General features: G+C 38.2%; 3 protein-coding genes across 8 annotated transcripts; 2 read left to right on the top strand and 1 right to left on the bottom strand.

Moving 5' to 3' along the window:
- Positions 1-7: 7 nt before the first annotated feature.
- Positions 8-22,546, bottom strand: Atg1 (serine/threonine-protein kinase unc-51-like protein Atg1). The gene is made up of 12 exons (XM_018007337.2): positions 21,821-22,546; positions 14,802-14,975; positions 4,207-4,294; positions 4,007-4,132; positions 3,494-3,567; positions 3,270-3,430; positions 2,967-3,103; positions 2,748-2,903; positions 1,491-2,678; positions 1,272-1,408; positions 1,068-1,203; positions 8-1,011 (listed from the first exon to the last, which is right to left on the bottom strand). The coding sequence occupies exons 1-12, from the start codon at positions 21,908-21,910 to the stop codon at positions 935-937; spliced, it is 2,544 nt and encodes an 847-aa protein (XP_017862826.1). The 5' UTR covers positions 21,911-22,546; the 3' UTR covers positions 8-934.
- Rh4 (Rhodopsin 4) lies at positions 4,622-6,099 on the top strand. Its single transcript, XM_018007349.2, has one exon. It carries the CDS (start codon positions 4,673-4,675, stop codon positions 5,825-5,827), a length of 1,155 nt encoding a protein of 384 aa, XP_017862838.1. The 5' UTR covers positions 4,622-4,672; the 3' UTR covers positions 5,828-6,099.
- On the top strand, positions 7,399-13,240 carry LOC108613710 (uncharacterized). 6 transcript variants are annotated; one of them, XM_018007348.2, is made up of 8 exons: positions 7,399-7,536; positions 8,897-9,072; positions 11,058-11,266; positions 11,325-11,578; positions 11,635-11,910; positions 12,079-12,349; positions 12,422-12,571; positions 12,635-13,240. In XM_018007348.2, exons 2-8 carry the CDS (start codon positions 9,020-9,022, stop codon positions 12,787-12,789), a joined length of 1,368 nt encoding a protein of 455 aa, XP_017862837.1. In that variant the 5' UTR covers positions 7,399-7,536; positions 8,897-9,019; the 3' UTR covers positions 12,790-13,240. The 6 variants fall into 6 exon arrangements, with proteins under 6 accessions (XP_017862837.1, XP_017862835.1, XP_017862836.1 ...); XM_018007346.2 differs by having other exon boundaries at positions 12,419-12,571; XM_018007347.2 differs by having other exon boundaries at positions 7,408-7,595; positions 12,419-12,571.
- Positions 22,547-22,627: the final 81 nt, after the last annotated feature.

Genomic DNA, 22,627 nt, shown 5'->3' with positions numbered 1-22,627 from the left:
CAAGCTGTTCTTACATTTCGAGTTATTTTTTATTAGTTTGAATTTGCATTTTATACACTTTCATATGTGTTTGCTTGTTTGTATATCATGTACATAAATCTTATTTAATTTGTGGGCTTTGTAGAAAAACTTAGGTTTGTTTAAAGTATTTTATACATAAAATTATTTGTTTGTTCACTTAATTTTTTTTTTTTTTAGAGGAAATCCTAACTAAAACTATGAACATAGCACATTTATAATTGTTTGTGTAGTGCAGCCATAAATACGCGTAGCTTATAAAGGAATATATAGATGAAAATTGTTATGAGAAAATTGTATGTTTAAGATATAAAGAAGACATATGAACTATGCGAACAAACCTACTTCAAGTTGCCTGCACCTATGAAGCTTAGAAACATAGATTAAACTGAGTTTGGCTTGCATTTTGCCCATAAACATTAATTGATTATCCGTTTGTTGTCGTGTTTGTGTTTTTGTGTATACATTTATATATATATATATAAATCGAAACGTACATATATTTCTATATATAATGTGTGTGTTTATTTATTATTGATTAACTTAAAGACTAAATGGGCGTCGAGCGCAGGCGCATTTATAACCTTTAACAAAAATTGTTTATATGTATATATATCAAATAAAAAGTTAAACAAAAACTACGTACATATTTCAAACTATTTACATTGGACATTTGTCAGTTAGCCTGTCTATTTAAAAAGGTTTTCAAGTCTTTAGCTAATATCTTGTTGCACTTGAAATGACGTGTAAGGTATCTCAATTACTTTTAGCTATGTTTGTTTCTATTTATGTATGCATTTATGGATATATAGAGTACTCGTAGTTCTGCTTTAATCACATGTTGTACGCTCAACGAAAATGGGTTAAATAATTTAAGGAATTATCGACGAATGAATGCTCTTCGCTTTTTCTCTCTCTAAGTATTCTCATCGGTGACGTAGATGTAGCCATGCTGTTGCAATATACTCAAACGTTTCTCGACGGCATCGCGATCTGAAAATAATAAAAATTGAATTCAATGAAGCAAATAATATTCTAAGAACACTCACATTTATTCAATTGCTTTTTATCCTGTGGATGATTGCACTTTTGCACCAAGGAGTGTAACAATATGTGTGCCGTGTTGTAGCGCTCAAAGCAGTTCTTGGTGTTCTTCAACAACTCGTCCAGGGCCGCCGCCTGGCACTGCAAAGGCAACGAAAGACAGTTAGGATCACACATCTGGTTAATTGGATGGTTCTCTATAAACTCACCATATCCAGCGCATAATCGTAGAGTATTTTATCCGCCGTTATGTTAAATGCATTTGCTTTTTGGAGGAGACCGCTGCCATTGAGACGCTTCGACTCGAACAAAATGCTGCGATATTTAGCGTTCATAGTGAGCAGCGCTGCAGTGCATATGAAAATAGTGAATTAATAAATAATTAAAAATAAATAATAAATAATCATAATTGTATTTGCTTGACTTACCATTCTTTACGTTCGCTGACGGCTTCAACTGCCCATTGCGCAGCTGCTGCGAGGCTAAATTAAGGCCGGACGATAGCAGCTGGAGGGCGCGCACCAGTAACACCAAACGCTCTGCTCGCTTGCAGTGCTCCGGGGCGTGGGGTGGTATCTGTTTCTGATCCGTAGCCGTTTGGCTGCCGCCAACCATAAGTGTGGAGAGCGGTGCACAGCGTGAATCGGCCACCTCCTGGATGCAATCGGTGAGTGCAACCACAAAGTTCAGCTTGGAGAGAGTTTCGTTGTGCTCGCGATCCATCAGCGTCTCCTCCGAGAGCTCGGGTGCCTGGAATGCATGCGGCTCAGCGCCTGGCCCGCCGACACCGGCCGTATCTAGCAGGCTCTGCAAACCGCCAGTGGCTCCCAATTCGGGCAGCGTAAAGGCACGCGGTCCCAGCATATGATGTTGATTGTTGTTCTCAGAACCACTGCCCGCAGAGCCAATCGAGCCCAGCGATCCTGGAGCAACTAGCAATGTGGGACTGGACAGCGTTGGCAACTTGGTCAGAGCTGCGGACGGAAGCACCGGCGAACTGTTGCCGCTGCGACGCAATGGCGACTGAGAGTGCCCGGGCGACACCTGCCACGTGCTCGGTGCATGCGCTGGCGGTGTCTCTGACAGAGAGCCACCAGACGCGGAGCGCACCCTGGTTGGCGGTGTGCCAATTGCGAATTGCACCGCCGGCGGCGAAATCGAATTGATGTCGCTGCTCACACTGCTCTTCCGCTGATCGGCACGCGGCTGCTTGACACTAATTGGCTGAGAGCGAGGAATTTGATGTCCGCCAGCCAAAGTGGCCACAGTCAGCGGCATTCCGCCCTGCCTGCCCGGAGAGCCAGCAGCACCGCCAGCATTAGGCAGCTGGCGTCGCGCCGGTGCCGGCACAGGCTTCGGCTCCGAAATGGGCAAGCTGCTGGGACGCGGCGGACTGGACTGATTTTGTGTAGGCTGCTGCTGCTGCTGCTGTCGTGGCTGAGTGGCCGCTGCATGGCCCTGACTCTGGCGCTGATCCTCGGGCAGATTTTTCGACACCAACACAAAGTCATCCGAGTCCTCATGAGAGCTACAGGAAGCACTGTTATTCTCGCTGTCGCACAGCACACCCACATTGGTAATGGTGGCGCAAATAGCAGGATTAGCTACCACAGAGACTGCAAGAGGTAAAACTTTTAGATTGGATGATATCGCTCAACGCATTTTACACTTTGCATTCAGCTTACCGGTATTCTCCTCTTCCAGAGCAGCCTCCTGCTCCTCGCGCTCCTTCTGCTGCTGCTCGGCCTGTTTCACCAGCTGCAGCTCCTGCTCCATCTGCTGCTGCAACGGACTCTTGGCCTTCACGGGCGGGGTGCCACTGGACAGCGGTGGCATATCAACTGTTCCATAACATAGAGTTAATGAGCATTCGATGCCAATTTATTCAAATATAATGGCTATACCTGGTGACACGGGTGGCTTCTTGCCCTGCAGGAAAGGATGCACAAAGAAGCTCTCATAGGATATACGATCCTTGGAATTACGGCGCAGCAGAGAGAGCAGCAAATCACGTAGATCCGGGGACACACCATGCGGTATTCTAAAAAGGCATTCATATTGGCGTTAATTTCCTTAATTTACACTTAATTACTCATAATGTGTGAATTTCCATAATATATTGGGCCAATTAATTAATTAACAAATTCATTATTTATCTAAGCTCTGTGATTCGATGTAAATAACTTGTGATATCAAATCTCACTTACTTGGGTGCCAGATTCGCATTCTGCTCGTAGTAGAACTTTAGCTCGTTGGGGGTTTGAGCATAGAATGGAGCCTTGCCTGTCAGGCACTGGTAGACAATAGTGCCCAGCGACCAGAGGTCGGCCTTTGCATCGTATTGCAATGACATAATCACTTCCGGTGCCTAGTAAATGTATTTATAATATTATTGTAATGAAAATGAATTTAGCTGAAGTCGAACGCTTACCATGTACATGGGTGAGCCGCACAGCGTGGCTGCCATGACGCCCTCGTTCAAGAAGCGCGCAAAGCCAAAATCAGCTGTAGGAAAATTTTCAGAAATAATGTATCGTTAGTAAGAAATAATATAATAATATATATAGAAAATAAATCATAAAATGATTTTATGACTATTTAATATTTTTTAATTCTTGCAAAAAAAAAAAAATAATAATAATAATAATAAAAATAAAAATAAAAATAAGTATAATAGTATAGAAAATTTCAATTTTAAACATATGAAAAGAATATGTATGTATATGTTAATAAAAATTTAATTCGAGCTGTTTATAAACTACACTGTGAATTTTTTAAAATTCATATAGAATACTGTTATCCCAAATTGAGTTTAGAAACTACTTTAACTTAAATATAATTTGATTGCAAATACTTATTTTATTTAACTTTTCCCAGACTTTCCTCTTACATTATTTTAAATTTAATTTTTTCATAAAAACATTCAATAATCTCTATGGCTTACCAATTTTCAATGTAATTTTGGATGGTGCTGGCAAGGTCTTGCCATAGTTGTGCGATAACAGAATGTTTTGTGGTTTGAGATCACGATGCACAATTCCTTTGGTATAAAGTGCTTTCATGGCACCAGCTGGGTATGAACAATAAATAATGTCAGCAATCATGTAAAAATATATATATGTATATATATATAAAGTTACTTACCTAGTTGTATGAGAAACAGCCTGACAGTATCCTCGCTCAAAGTGCCCTTAACACTCAGATAATCCGCCAAATCGCCGCCATTGCAATACTGGAAAAGAGAATCAAAGGAGGATATTAGCGAGGGAGAATCGGAGATGACTTTAAAAATATATAAAAAATTTAAGAATACATAAATATTATTTATCATATTTAAATAATTAATAAACAAACATTATTGTGAATTCTCTAAAGTAAAGTATCAGAGCCAGCCATCATACAAGCTAGACATTGGCCTGCAAAGCCAGAATGTAAGCCAGCTTGTTGCTGGGCATTTGTGGTAAGTGCACAATTGGCAAAAAAAGGTATTTGGCAGCACGCGAGCCCACGACCAAATTCAATTAGCCAAAGGTCTGTCAAAGGTATAAAAGCCGCTGTGGCACGCACAGACCACAAGCCACAAATTTGAATCGCAGCTCGTAAACGCGCCATGGTGGACGCTGTGGGGCCGCCGCTGTGCAACGCCAGCGTGAGTCCTGTTCTAAGGCCGGAGGCACGGATCTCGGGCAACGGTGAGCTGCAGTTCTTGGGCTGGAATGTGCCGCCGGATCAGATACAGTATATACCGGAGCATTGGCTCACCCAGCTAGAGCCGCCGGCCTCAATGCACTACATGCTCGGCGTCTTCTACATATTTCTGTTTTGCGCCTCGACCGTGGGCAATGGCATGGTCATCTGGATCTTTTCGACATCGAAGTCGTTGCGCACGCCCTCCAACATGTTTGTGTTGAATCTGGCCGTGCTTGACCTCATAATGTGCCTGAAAGCACCCATCTTCATCTACAACAGTTTCCATCGAGGCTTCGCCCTGGGCAACACTGGCTGCCAGATCTTTGCGGCCATCGGCTCCTACTCGGGCATTGGCGCCGGAATGACCAATGCGGCTATTGGCTACGATCGCTTCAATGTCATCACGAAGCCCATGAATCGCAACATGACGTTCACCAAGGCGATTATAATGAACATAATCATCTGGCTCTATTGCACTCCGTGGGTTGTTATGCCGCTCACCCAGTTCTGGGATCGATTCGTGCCGGAGGGCTATCTGACGTCCTGTTCCTTCGATTACCTAACGGATAACTTTGATACGCGCCTATTTGTGGGCACCATTTTCTTCTTCAGCTTCGTGTGCCCCTCTCTGATGATAATCTACTACTACAGCCAGATAGTTGGGCATGTGATCAGCCATGAGAAAGCGTTGCGCGACCAGGCCAAGAAGATGAACGTTGAGTCGCTGCGCTCCAACGTGGACAAGAGCAAGGATACGGCTGAGATACGCATTGCAAAGGCAGCCATTACCATATGCTTCCTATTCTTCGTGTCCTGGACGCCGTACGGCGTGATGTCCCTAATAGGCGCGTTCGGGGACAAAAGCTTGCTAACACCAGGAGCCACTATGATACCGGCCTGCACCTGCAAGCTGGTGGCCTGCATAGACCCATTCGTCTATGCCATCAGCCACCCGAGGTACCGCATGGAGCTGCAGAAACGTTGCCCCTGGCTGGCCATCAATGAGAAGGCGCCCGAGGCCAGCTCGGCGGCGTCAACAACAACCCAGGAGCAACAGCAAACAACTGCAGCTTAAGCTGAGCTCCGATGATGACAACAAGGACTCTCGAATGCGGACAACGCTGACAACGACACAGACGACCCGGAATCCGATCTTCGCGTGATATTTGAACAGGAAAAGCTGACCGAATGCGTAATATCTTTGTAATAGTTTTACTATAACAAACCAATTATTTGTAGTGCGCTCTATAAAAAATTCTGAATGTATAATCTAAATGCAAAGTTCTAAAAGGAATAAAACAAAAACCAAAAAAAAAAAAAAGGGAAATCAAAAGAAAAGAACAAAAATTATGTGAATTAAATTCTCAGCCCGAGAAACTGCGACAAGCAAATCGCATACTATGCGAATGAATTAAGCTCAATCAAGTGAAAACACATGCGATTGTAGTTTGTGAATTATGCATGGATTCTCTTTCCAGCTGGTTCCTCAGGCTCAACGAGGTCTTTTGTTCGCCCGTCAGACAATTATGGAACAAATGTGTGTGCCCATACAGCATCTTTATAGGTTTGCCGACTCTGATGTTGACTCAAGGTCAAAGTGAAATTATTTCCGACAATTTAGAAATCAAAAAAGCTGATTAACCCCTTCATCTTGCTCTCGTTTCTTAAAGGGGTATACTGGCATAGCTTGTGAGCATCTGCAGCTGCTAAAATCACTTATTTTTTTTAACATAACAAGAGCAGCTGCTGTTTAAGGAAGCTTCCAGGCAAAGAGCTGAAGAGCATATTTCCTTTTTTGGAGACATCTTGAGAGTTGAATATATTAGTGTAGAGTCAATAAGAATAGCGATATAAAGACATGAGAGCTTTACTGTAAGTTAAAGGAAGCAAGAATAAAATCGAGTCATTTGTTTTATGTAAACTATGTAAGCAGCCCTCGCTAATTTACATATATAATATATAACACATACAAGAAACAACCGTCCATTTTTTTATCCGAGATGATAAAGGATTCATTTGACCTTCAGACAGCATAAGAAATTTCGTTGGCAGGAAAAAAGACTTCAGCTGGAAAATATTATGAATAATAAGCACGAGCAACAATTTTCATGGTTGTTTGATAAAACTGACGAAATGTGTGGCCCGCTTCCACTGTAATGAGCAAACAAAGCGCTCTAATAATAATAATAAAAGCAACAACAACATTATGCAATTAAAAATGACAAAAGATTCAGTTTGGGCTGCCGGGCAGGCACATTTACAAAACAAAAACCACTCAGAATAAAGAGAGATATAAAAAGTCAATGACATGTAAAGCGTACAGAGGGAAGAGCGCTATTTCATGTGTACTTTGGACAAAATTTCTATAATCAATGTAAGAGCTATAAGAAATGACAAATAATAATAATAATAATAATTAATTATAATAATAATGATGCAACTGCGCATGAGTCAGCGTATCAATAACTATTAATTCTAATATAATACATTACATAGTAAATTAAATCAAATGTGGAGAACCAAAAAGAGTTTTGCCGAAGAACTGAAAGAGCGAGAGGGAGAGGACAGAGAGAGAGATAAAGTGACAGAGAGTCGACTATGTGCGGCGCTCTCCAAACTGAAGCTTTAAAGCACCGTCATCGACGCCGCAATCGCGCGCTGCTCAGTTTGTCAGGGACGTTCGCACCACTCGCATGACTCGCGCTCGACTTGAAGAAATCGAAGCATGTGCTAAGCAACAACAAATGTTGAGAGCTTGCGGAATTTGTAGACTTCAAACATTGAGTGCGTTTTAACAAAACAACTATGTAGAATTAAACAACAACAAAACTCAACGACTAAAGGTCAATCATTTTGTAGCGAATCTGAGGCGATAAACACAACATCAGTTCCACATAAAGCAAATACTTAGTAGTGCCTAGCTGGAAGAGCAGCACATTAGTGATAAAGAAATATTCATACAAATATTACAAAAATGTGTCTATTGCGGCATACTTATAAGAAGCCTACAATTGAATGTGCTTGTGTGTCTGTGTTTCAGTTCTTTGTGTTATAATAAATAAATGGGCCAATTGAAACTGGAATATATAAGAGTCATAACAAATATTATATGGACAATAACAAATGTAGAGCGAAATACATATCAGTTGACAACAAATGACGCTTATTTTTTAATTAAAGCAGAATCCGTAATAAGCGCTGCTCACAATTTGATAAGATTAGCAATTAAACATTCTAACGATTAGGCAAAGCAAACTTTTACTAGCAACAACAAATCAAGTAAAAGTAAAATGTCTAACACGCCAGCAGAGCCAGAGAGCACCAAAAAGAAATGAAGATGACAGTGAGAGAGGGAGAGAGAAAGAGAGAGATGACGTGCAAAATGCGCTGCCATGGAAACGTCAGTTCAGCGCAGACGTGAGAGGCTCATTTCGCTCATAAGCAAAACCAAATGCAAAAAAAAAGTCCCTGCACTCTCTATCTCTCTCTGGCAAACACCTGCTCATAGCATAAAGTAAAATTTCCCTCGTAGCTGATGCATTGGGCAAATTTTTTTTTGCTTTGCGCTCACCTTTTTTTATCCATTTAGTCACAAGTTGGCAGCGAGCGTGTTCGGTTTGTGGCGCGTTGTGGTCGACGAGACAAATGCCAAATTTATTTTGGCATATACATATAAATGATAGATATATTATACATATAAAATAGCGGCAATTTGTGTTTAGGAATGTATATATAATTTATATCGCAGTGTTTTAGAAAAGCTAACGGAAAATCTCACAGTGAAACAAATATTGCACGAGTCCATTGGTATAATGTGATATATATATATGTATATGAATCAGAAATTGATTTGTATGCAAGTGTGCTAACTACAGTTCTCAAGCTTAAAATGTGATTCTAACATGTGGGCTTCACAATTACATATTCTTTGAAATCTGAGAGCTGTTCAGATGAATGTATATAAATATATACGAAACACTTGCCGTTGAAATGAGCGAATTATTACCAAACTGTGCAAAATACAGCAAATATATATTAAAAATAAAGTAAACACGAAACAAAATCCCATCCAGTTGGTTTAACGTCGACTGAACTGTATAATTGTATTATTATATAATCAAATTTCTTCACCTTTATTCAACAGCATAAAAAAGTGATTCAACAATGACATGAAATTAATGCCCTGAATAAAAACATTAAGCAACATAAAATTATAAAACATTTCTAAGCAACTATCATTCAAAGAAAAGAGAAAACAATCAACAATATGCACGTTTACTACAAATTTGGATTATTTCTAATATTTTTGCTGAGCGTAAGGTAAACACAAATGAATAAACATAAATAATATATAATCTGTAATCTGCTTCTAGCCCCTGCCAAACACTTTAGTTTTATTATTAAAAATAAAATTCCCATAGCATATTCGGGCTCGTCCAATTCATTCATCAAATCTTCCGTGACACATCGATCACCTTTCGCATTGTTGAGGTGTGACAGCCAATTACAGATCGCTAAGCTAAAGTACAAAGTTCTTCCCTGTGGTCAGATATGTATTCGTATAAAGTGAAACGTAAACCTGTTGAAAAATAAAAGCCTCCGACAGCACATCAGTTAAACGGACCTTGAACCGGCATTAATCGAACTCAATTTTCGTTGTATTAAATACCATTTTATTTATGGCTGGCACGGTAACACGGTAACAGTGACACAAGTCCCACCCGCAATTAATGTTATTATACTTATGTATGAATTCCCTAATCGACCCATTGATAAGGCCAGCCACAGTTGCACCGATAATTTTCACTTATCAAATATGTTTATTCAATGCGGTAAACAGTCAAAGCGCTTTGAGTGCAAACAAAACGAACCGTTTTATGACTCAAGCGTGGCTCTATTTACAGACAGCCAGCAAAAGACCCAAAGGAGCTTCTCTATCGATTTATTTCGCAAACTATAAAATTTGTGAATGTGTATGTGTGTGTAAACACATTTCTCAAGGTTGGCATTTTATTTCAATTGCAGTTAGTCAAGCTAAACTGTATGCCAGATCCAAGTTGGATAAGCCATTTGAAGTTCAATTTTATAGTAGACAAATTTCGAACTAAGAATAATACTTCATTTTTTCTATAAACTGCAAAGTAAACAATCTAAAACACAGTTATTTATAGCACTTACTAGAGCTATACTTAAACTCATTCCAAAAACTATAAACATCGACTCATTTTGCTAACAAGCTAATTCCTAGCAGGCGGCTCAGACAAAGCTCTCATATATACTATTTTATATATACTCGAGAATCCAACAGTCACGCAATTTATAGTAGCAAGTAGCAAACGGGTGATTATAAGAAGCACTTGAGCTGACACACAAACAAGCACACATCTCTATATATGTACATATGTATGTAATGTGTGTCAGCTCGTAATGTTTTTTTTTTTTTTTACTCATAAACTGAAAGGAAAGCTATTTAATTCCCGCACAATCTGACGCGCTCCTAATGAAGGTTTCAGAATTCGCCAAGTTATTTGGTCACCAAATCACGACAAGTTATCACAGAGAGAGACAGAGAACGAAAGTGAGAGTGAGCAGAAGAGACAGAGTGAGAGGTAGAGAGTAAGCGAGAACGTAGAAAAACCGGCTAAGATTTCACTGTAACCATGACGTAAACAGGTTTCCCGCTTGTTTTCATTCATGTGGCTCGAAAAGCCCAACAAACACGGCCACAGCAAACAAAAGCGAATAATGATAAAGAGCGAACAGACAGCAAAAAGGCACGAAACTAAAAGATATACCAGTAAAAAGAGCAAAGCAAAGTGTTCTTAAGGCGTTGTACTCAAAATGCCCTGTAAATAAACACAGGGAGTACAAAAATCAGCTAACGATAGTGAAAATCATTAACCTCATTATGATTGCCTCATTGAATAATAATAAATTCTAGAATTCTCAGTGAGAATGGCTTCTCTTTAAATTCCAATTAGAATTGGTATTTCATAGCCAACAATTTGTGGTATACCCCATTTCACAGCCATTACAGGGCATCACTGATAGCATGTTTGCAAATGGGTCAAGAGCGGTTTTCAGGACAAATTGTTGGGTGTGTCCGTGTTCGTGATGTAATCGTACATTATCTCGAATTGGCAAACATTCGCAGTCAATTGAGTTTCTTTATTTTGGCCAAAACCACTTGGCCAGCAATTGCTAATTAAGCCCGCTTACCTCGGCTAATAGCCAAAATAGGGTGTACTTGTTTGCGTTCACTTCTAATTTTGCTAATTTTCCATTTGTTTACTTTTTTTTTGCAGCATAAGCCAAACAGCACCCGCGGACAAAAGCCAAAAAGACAGCAGCAACAACAATAGCGTTAATAATTATTACGAATATGACGATGATGATTATGCTGACGAGGTGCAGAGCAGCGAGTCGTCGGATAAACTACATCCAGAGATTGCAGCAAATCGACAATTGGGCATAGCCTCATCGACAACAACAACCACATTTAGGCCCATTTTTAGTAAGTTGAAGAAGAAGTTGAAAATTGCTTAATTCTAATACATTGATTTTGCTTTCAGGCATTCCACGACGCAGCAGCCATGTGCTGGAGCCAAGCTGTCCACGGCATTGCCTATGCTTGGAGGATTTCAAGTATGTGCAATGCACGAATGCACATTTGACTCATGTGCCACTGGATTTGCCAAAAACGGCAGCCATTATTGATTTGAGCCACAATGTCATTTCGGAGCTGCGTGCCGAAGACTTTGCCAATTTGTCCAAAGTGGTCGAAATCAATTTAAATCACAATTTGATCAGACGCATTGACAAGGAGGTCAGTCAAGCACATTCCTATAAAATGAATTATTAGCTAATGTTTATATTTTTCAGGCATTCACTGGCATGGAACGTTTGCGTCGCCTGCGCTTGGCCAACAATCAGTTGACCAAAATCGATCCAGATACGTTTTCCAGCGCCACTGATTTAGCCTTGCTGGATTTGAGCAATAATAGCATCATTCAGCGCACAGATGGTTCGTTTTTGAATCAGCCCAGTTTGATTGAGTTTAGCTGCTCGAACTGCAGCTGGACGGAGCTTCCGGAACAAATATTTACGAATATGAGTGGACTGAATGCACTGCGCTTGGACAACAATGAATTCAAACGAGTAAGTTACGCGCCAAACTATCGCATATGTCTATCGATAGACGATAGCAGTCCGCTGACGAGTTGGCAGCACTACCAAGTGTGCCTACATAGTTGTCTCGTTCTGGCACTTACTTGCGCAGAGCACACTTATATAGATGCTGTCTTGTTCTTTTTAATTTTTTGACAGCAAATCAATACGAGAGCTTTCACGCCGCTTAAATATATAATTAAACTGAAATTGCCAGAACTGGATCAACCCAACATTGAGGAACTGTGCAATCTGCTCAAATCAATTGACAACATCAGCTTCAAGAATTTTGATGTCAGCTGCTTCGAGCTGGTCCTAGGAACATCATTTAACGACAGCCTCATCCAAGCCTCATCAGATCCGCCCTTCAGCCGAACGACTGCGGCGCCCAGCACTCCGAAGCCAACGACTCCAGCGCCGCCACGCACTGGTAATAAACAAAAACTCGAATATAAGCAAATATATGGGCATTTAAGTAACTGTGCAAATATTGTTTCAGCAGCCAATCGCAATCGCAACCGGGTGGCCAACGAGACGGCCAGCGTAGCGAAGGCGGGCGTCATGACTGAAAGCAGCAGCGATAAACCCACAGACAAGGAGGAGCCATATCAAGTGCCCATCTCGCAGGAGACCATCAATATACTGCTCATATGTGAGTGCAACGATGTACAAATATTGTGATAAACAATTAATTGATTTGTTCAACAATTCGCAGGCATCATGGTCGTTGCCGTTGTGGGCATCATTGTGGGCTTGATTTGTCGCAAAGATCTGGGCGGCATTAAAACGAAATGCTGTCGCACTAGCAAACCGGAGCCAAAGGATCAGGTGCATCCCACTGAGGAAATACCGCTAAATAAGCTAGCCTAAGATATACATACACACACAAACACACGCACACACCACACTCGCTCGCTGCCTTCGATGATTCCAAAATGATAAAAACCACATTGTCAATACAGCCAGCAGCATTTGCCAACGTTACGAGACTTGAACTCTGTTTGCATTGTATTCAATACAAATTTCCGAATTGCAGCGGAAATTTTAGTTAATAGTTCCCCCTCTAGTTATAAGTCACCTAGTCGACTAGATATTGATTTCATGGACATGTATAATTTGTAGTTTGTCTTGCATTTTTGTGTGTTTCGGGTAGCAAACAACTAAAATTATAAATATATTCTGTGGTTACGTTTCAAGCACATTAATACACATCATATCGATAGTGTCTAATAAATTGCTATAGCTATTAGAACTTCCCTACTCTTAATAATAGATACTTTGCCAATTATACAATAAAATTAATTGTTGTAAATAGTATAAACCCCTAATCGGCCTTTTACTAATGTTCACCATTCCGTTTTTAGATCATTATAAGTTACAATCGAACTGCGCGCAATTCACAAGATTTTCACTACCAAAATAATAAGAGGCTTTTCGAACTGTATAAGCAAATTGATTCTCAATCATATTTCATAAGTCAACTACAGTAAAGCATTGTCATAAGTCAAAATTCGTTCAACAGGTTCATTAAGTACTACGAAAATAAACTGATTACACTAGAAATTAGAGCGCACAGTAGAAAAATAGAGAGAAATCGGGTAAACACGGCGCAGACATCGAAATGAGGTCAAAGTCAGCCAAAACAAACGGAACTAATTGAATGCTTACATATTTTTCGTTTTTACACTTGACTAAAATTAGATAATTAAATCTATAGATAAATCCGTACATTTGCAAATTTGAAGAGCCTGCACTTGGGTTCTACAGTTGTAGACAAAATGAAAACATCCGCATTTCTCTTTCATAAATGATCTTGATATCTATGTAAATAAAAGTGCGCACAACAATGCCATCTAATCTTATCAACAAGGCCTTAACTAATGCCTCGCACAGGAGTCTGACCTAATTTCATATTTAATCGTTAAACAGTGCGTGCTAAAAGTCTATATGAACCTGTTGCATAAATAGGCATATACATAAATATATAGGAAGTATTTAGTCATACGAATAAATCAATAAACAAAGCATTCAAAGTTTTAGGTGAGAAATATTTTCATTAATTGCAAAATTTGCGAAAAACTAAAAACTTGTTTACATATACGAAACAGGTAGATTCAGGGAAACAGATTAGTGAATATATTGAATAAATAGTGGATAAGTGGAATTAAGAATTGTCGTAGAATGCAAACGTACAATAATTTATGTATACTATGCTTTATAAATTTAGAAATAGCTATATGCAAGAATAGGATGATACGGAATACAAAGGAAAGACTCATTTCAGGTATATGTAGAAATTAAATAAACTACGAGGTATATGTGTAACAAAGCAGACTTCTTAAATGTGTTGTTAAGAGGAATTTAACCGAACCGTAGTATATGATGAAAAGTAAAGACATCTTAATTTCAGATCATAAATGTAGAAAGTCTTTATCATTAATATATGCATACGATAATATATGCATAATAAATCTGGCATTCATTAAAGGGTATTCTGTAGTCGTAGAAGCTGCTTAAATGGTTAATTTCGTTTAGTTACTGCATATTTATTTTGCTTTCACACAGACTTTGTAACTTCCGCGATTAAATGCGTAGTGTTTTCAGCTGAAAGGGCCCTCATGTGAAGCGGGATGTGGAACGCTGCTCAATGACGACAAATCTTGCCTACGTGCACTTTTTTTGCAACGAATGGCGAACGAATTGAGTCATACGATTAGGCCACATATCATTAATGATGGCCGTCGCGCAGTATCATACCCAGTTGTCCAACAACAACAACAAAAAACACTAAGGCATAAACAATGACACAACAGAATTCGTACAGAACTGCTGATTAGGCTGTTTTGAATCAGGTAATAGATAGCAAAAAGAAAACAACTCACCTCCATGACCAGATTGACGCAGTCCTGCGACTCCTTGCAATCCAACAGAGCCACAACGTTCTCATGATGCAGCTCAGTTAGTTCCTTTAGAATTTTAATCTCCTTGCCGAGTAAATTCTGCGTCTTTATGAGCCCCTTCTTGGTAATACATTTGATGGCCACGGGCATGTGTTTCTGAAAGGTGAAAACAGAAAAAAAAAACAAAGTATGAATTAACATTCATTAGAGTTGCTTAGCAGCGTACTGAAGTCACTGAACTTATTTTTATTTTAATTAATAAAAAACATGCTGACCTGTCAATATCCAAGTAATATTCTATACGATTTAAACGTAATGCTCTTTGGGAAAGCTAACAATAAAGTCAGGGTTCACTGCTTCATCATACTGAGTCACGTGTCAACTGCCGTTAATCTGATTGGCAGTACCAAATAGGCATTAAACTAGTACCGCTGACCGTTAAATATGACGCTCTTTCAGGTGCGATTTTTACGATTGTTGGTTATAAACAAAATCAGCTTGCAATAGATGATTTAAATGGTGTAAACAACACGCAATTTCTATTTTAGGTATGCAATTTTTGTACAATTTTCTATAATTCCCAATTAACAGTAAAGGCGAATTGCTTAGGTATATACTAAAAAAGTTATTTCTTTAAGAGCTTTGATTGAATAATGAGGTCAAATTATTAAAATTAATTACTTTACAGAATATTCATTGTTCAATTGTCAGCACTGTGAGAAGTGCATAGAGAGGCGTAGATGTTAGCAATAAGTTTTTCTGTAGCTTAAAGTAAATTGAATACTATTAACTAAATACATATTTTTATGACCAAAATATTTATAAATAGATATTTTTATCAGTATTCTATATGCCCTAAGCTATAAACTTATAATATGAAAGATAACTTCCTCCAACAATTGAGTTACTATGAATCAGACTATAGTTACCCGAACTATATTAATTTAACATGATCTCGAAGAACGTTTTCTTTTACTTGCAATCTAAATTTACCCGAATTCAGGTTCAAAAATCTTTAGATATAGCCCAACTCTTGTTTACTGATTCGCAGCAAAGTTTATCGGCCTGTCGCATTGTATATACATATATATTTGTATATGTGGTATAAGTATAAATAAATTAAATCTGCCTCGTGTCTCGCTGTCCAATTAGATACGCAAAATAAATGCATTCAATTGCGTTGACTGTCTAAGCGCATGACTGTCTGTCTGCCAGACTTTGTGGGATATCTGCGCTTTACCATTGACTAGTCGTTACTTTACCTTAAATGATAAGAGTAATGTCTCCCCTTTCCCTTTGTCTCGTCCAGCTTGTTATTATTTACCTGGCACTTAACAAACGACAATGACTCTTTGTCTGTGTTTACCTGTTGGCTTGCCACGCCTCACACCCGCCCAATCAACAAAGGAAAGTGTTAATTTGTGTAACTACCTTTCGTTTCGCACTTGTATAAAACACTGGCATGACGCGATGCGATAATTCTCCATATCGTTGATACGCTAGTCCAACGTGGCTAGACTCTTGCACAAAATCAATTTCATAGTGTTACCAAATACGGAAGTGTGTTCTTTGCGCTCCTGTTCTTTTCTTGTTTAAGAACTTTTTCAGTCTTTCATTTCACGCTTCGTTATTTAAATCTTTACTATTGTCTACTATGCTTCTATTTCGCTCTTTGTCCTGTTAAACTTGACATTAATATTATAACTTTCTATAGAATCTATCGCTTCGCAACATCTCAACTCCCAGCTGATAAGCGAGACATTTATTTAACAGAATTGCATCTTCTATAAATATTTACAATCAAGAAATTCTTCCAACTTGACCGATAACCCACACACATCTGTTTGTTTGTTTGTTCAAAGTATAATTATATGAAAGATAGTAATAAATTGCTTTTGATGCCACACGGCATCTCAACTCAAGCAAAAACATTCACTTAACGGTACTCCAGCAGAGCGTCGTGGGGTCCACTGGGAGATATGGCGTTTACTTGCGATAGATTACACACTCTGTCATAGGTCAGAGTTACGAAGCGAGGAACAAAGCAGATAACAATAAAATGAAACCACAAACAAAATTAATAAGCACAAACCCATAATAAATAAAATTATAATTAGCAACAACACTGTATATGTACATATATAATGATATTTGAATAACAATATATAATATGATTTAAATTCCATTATTGGGCATAATTAGCATTAAATATTTAGACTCTTTTGTAAAATTAATCACATTAGCTTTAGCTGTTTATTCTATTTATAGCTTTCTTATTTCGCATTATTTGCATATTTCTCTATCTTACATTAGCTTTTGTTACATAATCAAAACAAACATTCTGAAACGAAAGCTACAATCAATAATGAATCGATCGAATTTCAGTCATGTTCCAGAGATTAAACAGCTTCCATGCGCAGACAGACTTATTAGAATATGCGCATAACTTGTCTGGTCTTGAATTGAATACGCACACACATACGTACACATACTTCTAAGTATATATAGACGCATATATAATAAATAGTCAGTTCAGAATTCGCAGACAAACTGGTTTGGCAAACGATTCGCAGTTCGCTGATGTTCTATATATTCAGTTTAGCCATTCATGAGGCATATTATGGAGGAAACAATACCCGGTAGACTTTTGGCAAATACCCTGTCTTAAGGCCAGTAAACAGGTATATCAGTATTGTACACACAATAAAATAGTAGCTACAAATTGATGTTTTTTCAATATATTTTTATAAAAATAGCATAACAATTCAGGTAAAATTGAAACAGGGTATTTCATGGTCAGGCACATTCGACTGCCGCATTGCTCACATCTTTGCTTATATTCCGTCAATCACGCGCTGCGCGAAATTCGAGACCTGCGACGTAGTTTTGCCAAAAGAGTTTTCCGCCAAGCGATTCGGTTTGCTTTTCCAGCTGCATTTTCACCGAGCCAAACCAGTTGCTGCAGCAACCAACGGCTCAAGTGTATCTCTGTCTCTATATTTGTATCTCTATCTGTGTGTGCATGTATGTACATGTATTTATATCTGTCAGATACTTTGTGGCAGCAGCTTTGTTTTGTTTTTCGCATTTTCTGCGCAATTATTATTTGTTGTTGTTTTCGTTTTGCCATTTCTGTCCAAAGACAAAATTTTGTTTTCCTCTTTTAGTTGGGGGCCAATGCACTTTGGCTGAAATTTCTTTTGCTCTTCGCAATTATTTTTTATGTGGCCTGGTAGCCTTATCAAAGCCTCACGGCACATTGAACCCCAATTAACATTCGTCATATGAGCAAACTAATTTAGTACAATTGAAATGTGTTTTTTTAGCACTGCTCGGGAGGAGTATTACGGAGAGGTCGTGCGGTGTCAGCTTCCGCTTTGAAGAGTCATCAACTTTCACGTTCACTTTTCTACAGCATTTGCAAAACATTTGATATTCATTTATTGCTTGGCTCGAGTTTCGAGCATATGTTTTGTACTCATTTTCTCCATATGGGTCAAGAATTAAGCACAACATTGAAGTCGATGGCATTCTAAATAACTTCCGCAACTACGTGGAATCTAATTACCTTGCATTGACTTCAGATCTACTTAGCGAATCTATGTTTATGCATAAGTATGCATATATTTATTTTCATTGAACATTTGGAAACCGAATTTTACCTTTTCACATTTTAAAATGCTATAAATATTTTAAAATATCTCGACTTACTGCCATTTTAATAATGCTGTTTATTTTTGTAATTATTGTATAATTGAATTTAATCTTCTATTTCGATTAGACGCTGTTCATTGCACATTAAAGTTGTCAATTTCTAGAGACGCATTTAAAGCAGCTGTATAATGCAGCAATAAAAAGCAACAACAACAGCAACAAGTATGACCAAATCAAATGCAAAATGCAAATGCAATTGCACAATTATAAAAAGTAAATATAAGCACAGTATAAACAGAAACAACAACAACAGGAGACAGAATTAAAACGCGTGCAGCCGTGCGGCAGACAGATAGGAAAACAAAAACGAAACCGAGGGGGCGAAAGGGTATTACGAAACCTTGCCATATTTTATAAAACATAAAGAACGATTGCGAGGGCTAAGCGAAAGCTTAACATGTAACATGTAATGAGAAATAGATAACATATAGTATATTTATAAGCATTTTTTAAATTGACTTTTGTTTCGGTAGCTAAATTGACCAATTGATTATGTATTTAGCTATATGAACACTCTCAGCTACACGTAAATTCATTTCAAACCCCTCGCGCAACCCTCGTTTATGCACATATTATCCAAATATATTTTTTCATGAACGAATCAACTATTTGTTTTATTCTATAAAAATTCTGTAAACTATATGTAAATACATTTGACATGTCTCCTACTTGTCGAGCAGCCCCCGTTTATGTACATTTATCACAATATGACATTTTTGCATGATTCTCAACGTGGGGTGTATGTAAGTGTGTGTGTATGTATAAATTATGCAATGCTAGCAGTAGAAACAAAACCAGAATAATATTGAAACACGTGTCAACCGCTAATGATTTGGCCATGTGTGTGCGTATCTGTTAGATATGAATGTATTCATTCAGTTCTCCGTTCCAAACGTATACGATATGTGTTTATTTTAGATCGCAAGTCTTGCAAGGACTGTCGCACATGTCTGCCGGCTGCAATTTCGTTCCCTATCTGGCCCTTAGCATATGGGCATATATATAGAAGGCTCTGTATCTTTTGTTGTCTGCTGTCTGCCTGCCTATGCTCCATGCGGTCATCTATTTATAGCTCGCTCTAGCTAGCATGCACTACACGTGCATCTGTCTGCCAGCATTAAGAACGAAATGTCATAGATTAAAGAGTATTACGCTTCAGCTAAGCAAAAAGGCAATCGAAAATTCGAGCGCAAAACAAGAATGCGACAGCAATAAATTAACTGAGATGTTGGCACTATATACATATATAAATATATATTGTAGGTATGTATATATGTATAACAAGATATCTTAGAGGAGCGTATAAAGAAATTCACATATAATTACTGATTTTTATATACTTTAGACATTTAACTTTTACAATTAAGTCAAATCAAAGAAAATATCAGTTAGTGTTAATGGAAAATAAACACGCAAAATTAAAAACCACATAACCAACTGATATCAAGGTAAAAGTAAAACTTATAAAACTTCCAAAGCAATAATCAAAACACATAATGCTATAGTATACAAAAAGCTTTAAATGAAAACATTTACGGCAACAGCTGCCCGCGATTGCATCAGCTGTTTTTTGTGTATCCATCAGATACACAGTATCGCTCTCTCCATACTGCCGCACATACATATATACATATATACATATGTTTACTCAAACTGATTTTTGGTGCTTACACACCCAATGGCCCGAAGAGCGGCAGACAGATTTGTGTGAGAGCAAATTCAATTTGTTTATAACAAACAGATGAAACTGGGCCAAGCAAAAAACACAAAAACTAGAGCTCTATATGAAATTCCCAGCGCTTATCAGTTGAGGTAGAAAAAAAAAGCTGAAACAGTCATATGTATTTGTTATTTCATTTGTTTTATATTTTATAATTACTCAAGTTCGTGTAGCCTATTAATTACAACGCGTTCACAAGCGGCACCTACAATAACAAACAACAACAATAGAGTGCGACCCATTTGTTGCTTATGTACAATAGACTTTTGTCTCGCTTGCTCTTCGTATAGCCATCTCTCTTATTTTCTACTTTATCTTCCGACTGATTAGTGAATAAATGTCTTTTTCACAAGAGCTGACTGAAACTTTTGATTTCTTATATACATACATACATACTATGTACATATATATGTGCACGGATTGGGGGAACCTGTTTTCGTTTTTCCTTTTTGTTTTCGGCCTCATCCAATAAGGCATTTAGTAAGGCCCATTGTTTACATATGTATTTATAACAGTTAGCTTAAATTGTATGTTGTTAAAATAAATACATTCATATTTTAAACTAACTTACAAATCCATCACTGCAGTTAAGGATATATGTAAAAAAAATATATTCCAACAAAAGAAACGTATCTTGGGAAAATGTTAATAATAAAATAAATTAATGTAATAAATAACCCTAGAGCGTCTATCAAGCTGAACGGTAAAAGTTATTTAAATCAAACTTGATGAGCTTCGCCAACGCCTAAAATTCCGCCTACATAAACGAATTCAAGCACATGTGAAATATTGTTTGACACGACCCTGAAATAGTTCAAAACACTCGAAAGTCAACACGCAGAAACGCACACATACACACGGTTAAGCATACATATATTGTGTACTATGTACATACATACATATGTACATACATATGCTTGTCCATAGGCCTCGAAAAGCGTCGCAAATCGAAAACAGAGAATAGAAAAAGAAACCAACGCACGTGTTTCAAACTGTTTTCATAGAATTTATTCTCTTGAAATTATTTATTGTAAGAAAAAACTGAGTGAGATAAGAGTAAAAGCAACGCGAAAACAAAAACACATTGCCAATAACAAAGTTATATAGAGAGCGAAGCATAAGGAGTTGAAAACAGGAAAATAATAGACGCACATAGATGTATGTGTGTATGTTTGCAAGTGTTTACACACAAAGAGGCACGCGCTGATGAGGGCGCGACACGCGGCGTCAGCTGAAATCGCGCTGTCACTTTTTAGGCTGCCTTTGACATTTGGCAAGTGTAACAAAAAGCAGGAGCAGAAGGTACTGCAGAAGTACAATATGTATGTAGGTGTGGGCACACTTTTTCTTAATTGCGTTTTATGCGAATTTCGCATGGCAGGTCGTTTGGTGTTTGCGTTGTTTGCTTTGACAATGGCGTATTGTTAATAATATTGTTGTTGTTATTTTTAGAAACTCGAGCCAAGCCCATATACTGAAATTAACAATAACAAAGCACAAATACATTCACACACTTAGGTCTTACAGTTAAACAATTAATTAGTTGCATTACATGGCAATTTCTTACCTTGCGGTGACGTCCTTTGTAGACCACGGCGAAGGCGCCGTGGCCAAGCATATCCTTGGAGCTGTATTCATATTCCCCGACAATATTCATTGCATGCGCCGGCAAAGACGCGCTTTGATTTTTTTATTTTATTTTTATTTTTTCTCTGCTTTTATCACTTGCAGCCCTTACTCACGTCACTCGCACACACTTACAATGGCACGCACACACTCACAAATTGGGGGTGTTGGGCGAGGGGTTATTTTCAGCTGGTTTTTGTGCTGCCTTCTGCAACTGCAATCGTTGTGGAAAATCAATTTTTTCGCATAACTAACAGCCACAGATAGCTTTTCGTGAACCTTTGTGAACTGGGGCTAGTTTATTGCCAGCTGTTTCTTTAGCTTGCACTTGCCATAAACAATTATCGAGCGCACTCACTCACACACACCTGCATTTACTTTTTGGCTTGTAATTAAATAAAACTGGTGTATTACTGTGTGTTAGTACTGCTGTGTGTGCAATTTATTCAGTATCCACACACACACTCACACACACACACACGCGCGCGCACAAAAGAAAAATAGGTTACTCAATCCCGGTCTGTATTTTTTGTTAACAAACTAAGTTCTATATTTTTTAATTTTTTCCAATTACTCTCAATTGTGTATGTCTTTTTCTACTTCGCGATTGGCAATGTTATGCTCTACAGCACTGCTTCTTCTTTTAGGAATGCTTAACATTTGTCTTCTTCTTGTCGCAGTGGCAATGCAACAACTCTGTTATACTCACAATGTGCTGTTAGTTGTATCGGTCAGAGTTGTCATGTAA

The sequence above is a fragment of the Drosophila arizonae genome, chromosome 4 (assembly GCF_054131065.1).
Source record: "Drosophila arizonae isolate 15081-1271.41 chromosome 4, UAZ_ARI_1.0, whole genome shotgun sequence".
Classification (NCBI taxonomy): domain Eukaryota; kingdom Metazoa; phylum Arthropoda; class Insecta; order Diptera; family Drosophilidae; genus Drosophila; species Drosophila arizonae.
This window is presented reverse-complemented; position numbering and strand designations above follow the sequence as displayed.

Coding starts and splice junctions, on each gene's coding strand:
- Atg1 (XM_018007337.2), bottom strand. CDS start 21,910: ATGAATATTGTCGGGGAATATGAATACAGCTCCAAGGATATGCTTGGC. Junction 4,133..4,206: donor GCTGTTTCTCATACAACTAG/GTAAGTAACTTT, acceptor GTTCATACCCAG/CTGGTGCCATGAAAGCACTT. Junction 3,431..3,493: donor GCGGCTCACCCATGTACATG/GTAAGCGTTCGA, acceptor TACATTTACTAG/GCACCGGAAGTGATTATGTC.
- LOC108613710 (XM_018007346.2), top strand. CDS start 9,020: ATGCACGTTTACTACAAATTTGGATTATTTCTAATATTTTTGCTGAGC. Junction 11,267..11,324: donor CACATTTAGGCCCATTTTTA/GTAAGTTGAAGA, acceptor TTTTGCTTTCAG/GCATTCCACGACGCAGCAGC. Junction 12,572..12,634: donor CATCAATATACTGCTCATAT/GTGAGTGCAACG, acceptor AACAATTCGCAG/GCATCATGGTCGTTGCCGTT.
- Rh4 (XM_018007349.2), top strand. CDS start 4,673: ATGGTGGACGCTGTGGGGCCGCCGCTGTGCAACGCCAGCGTGAGTCCT.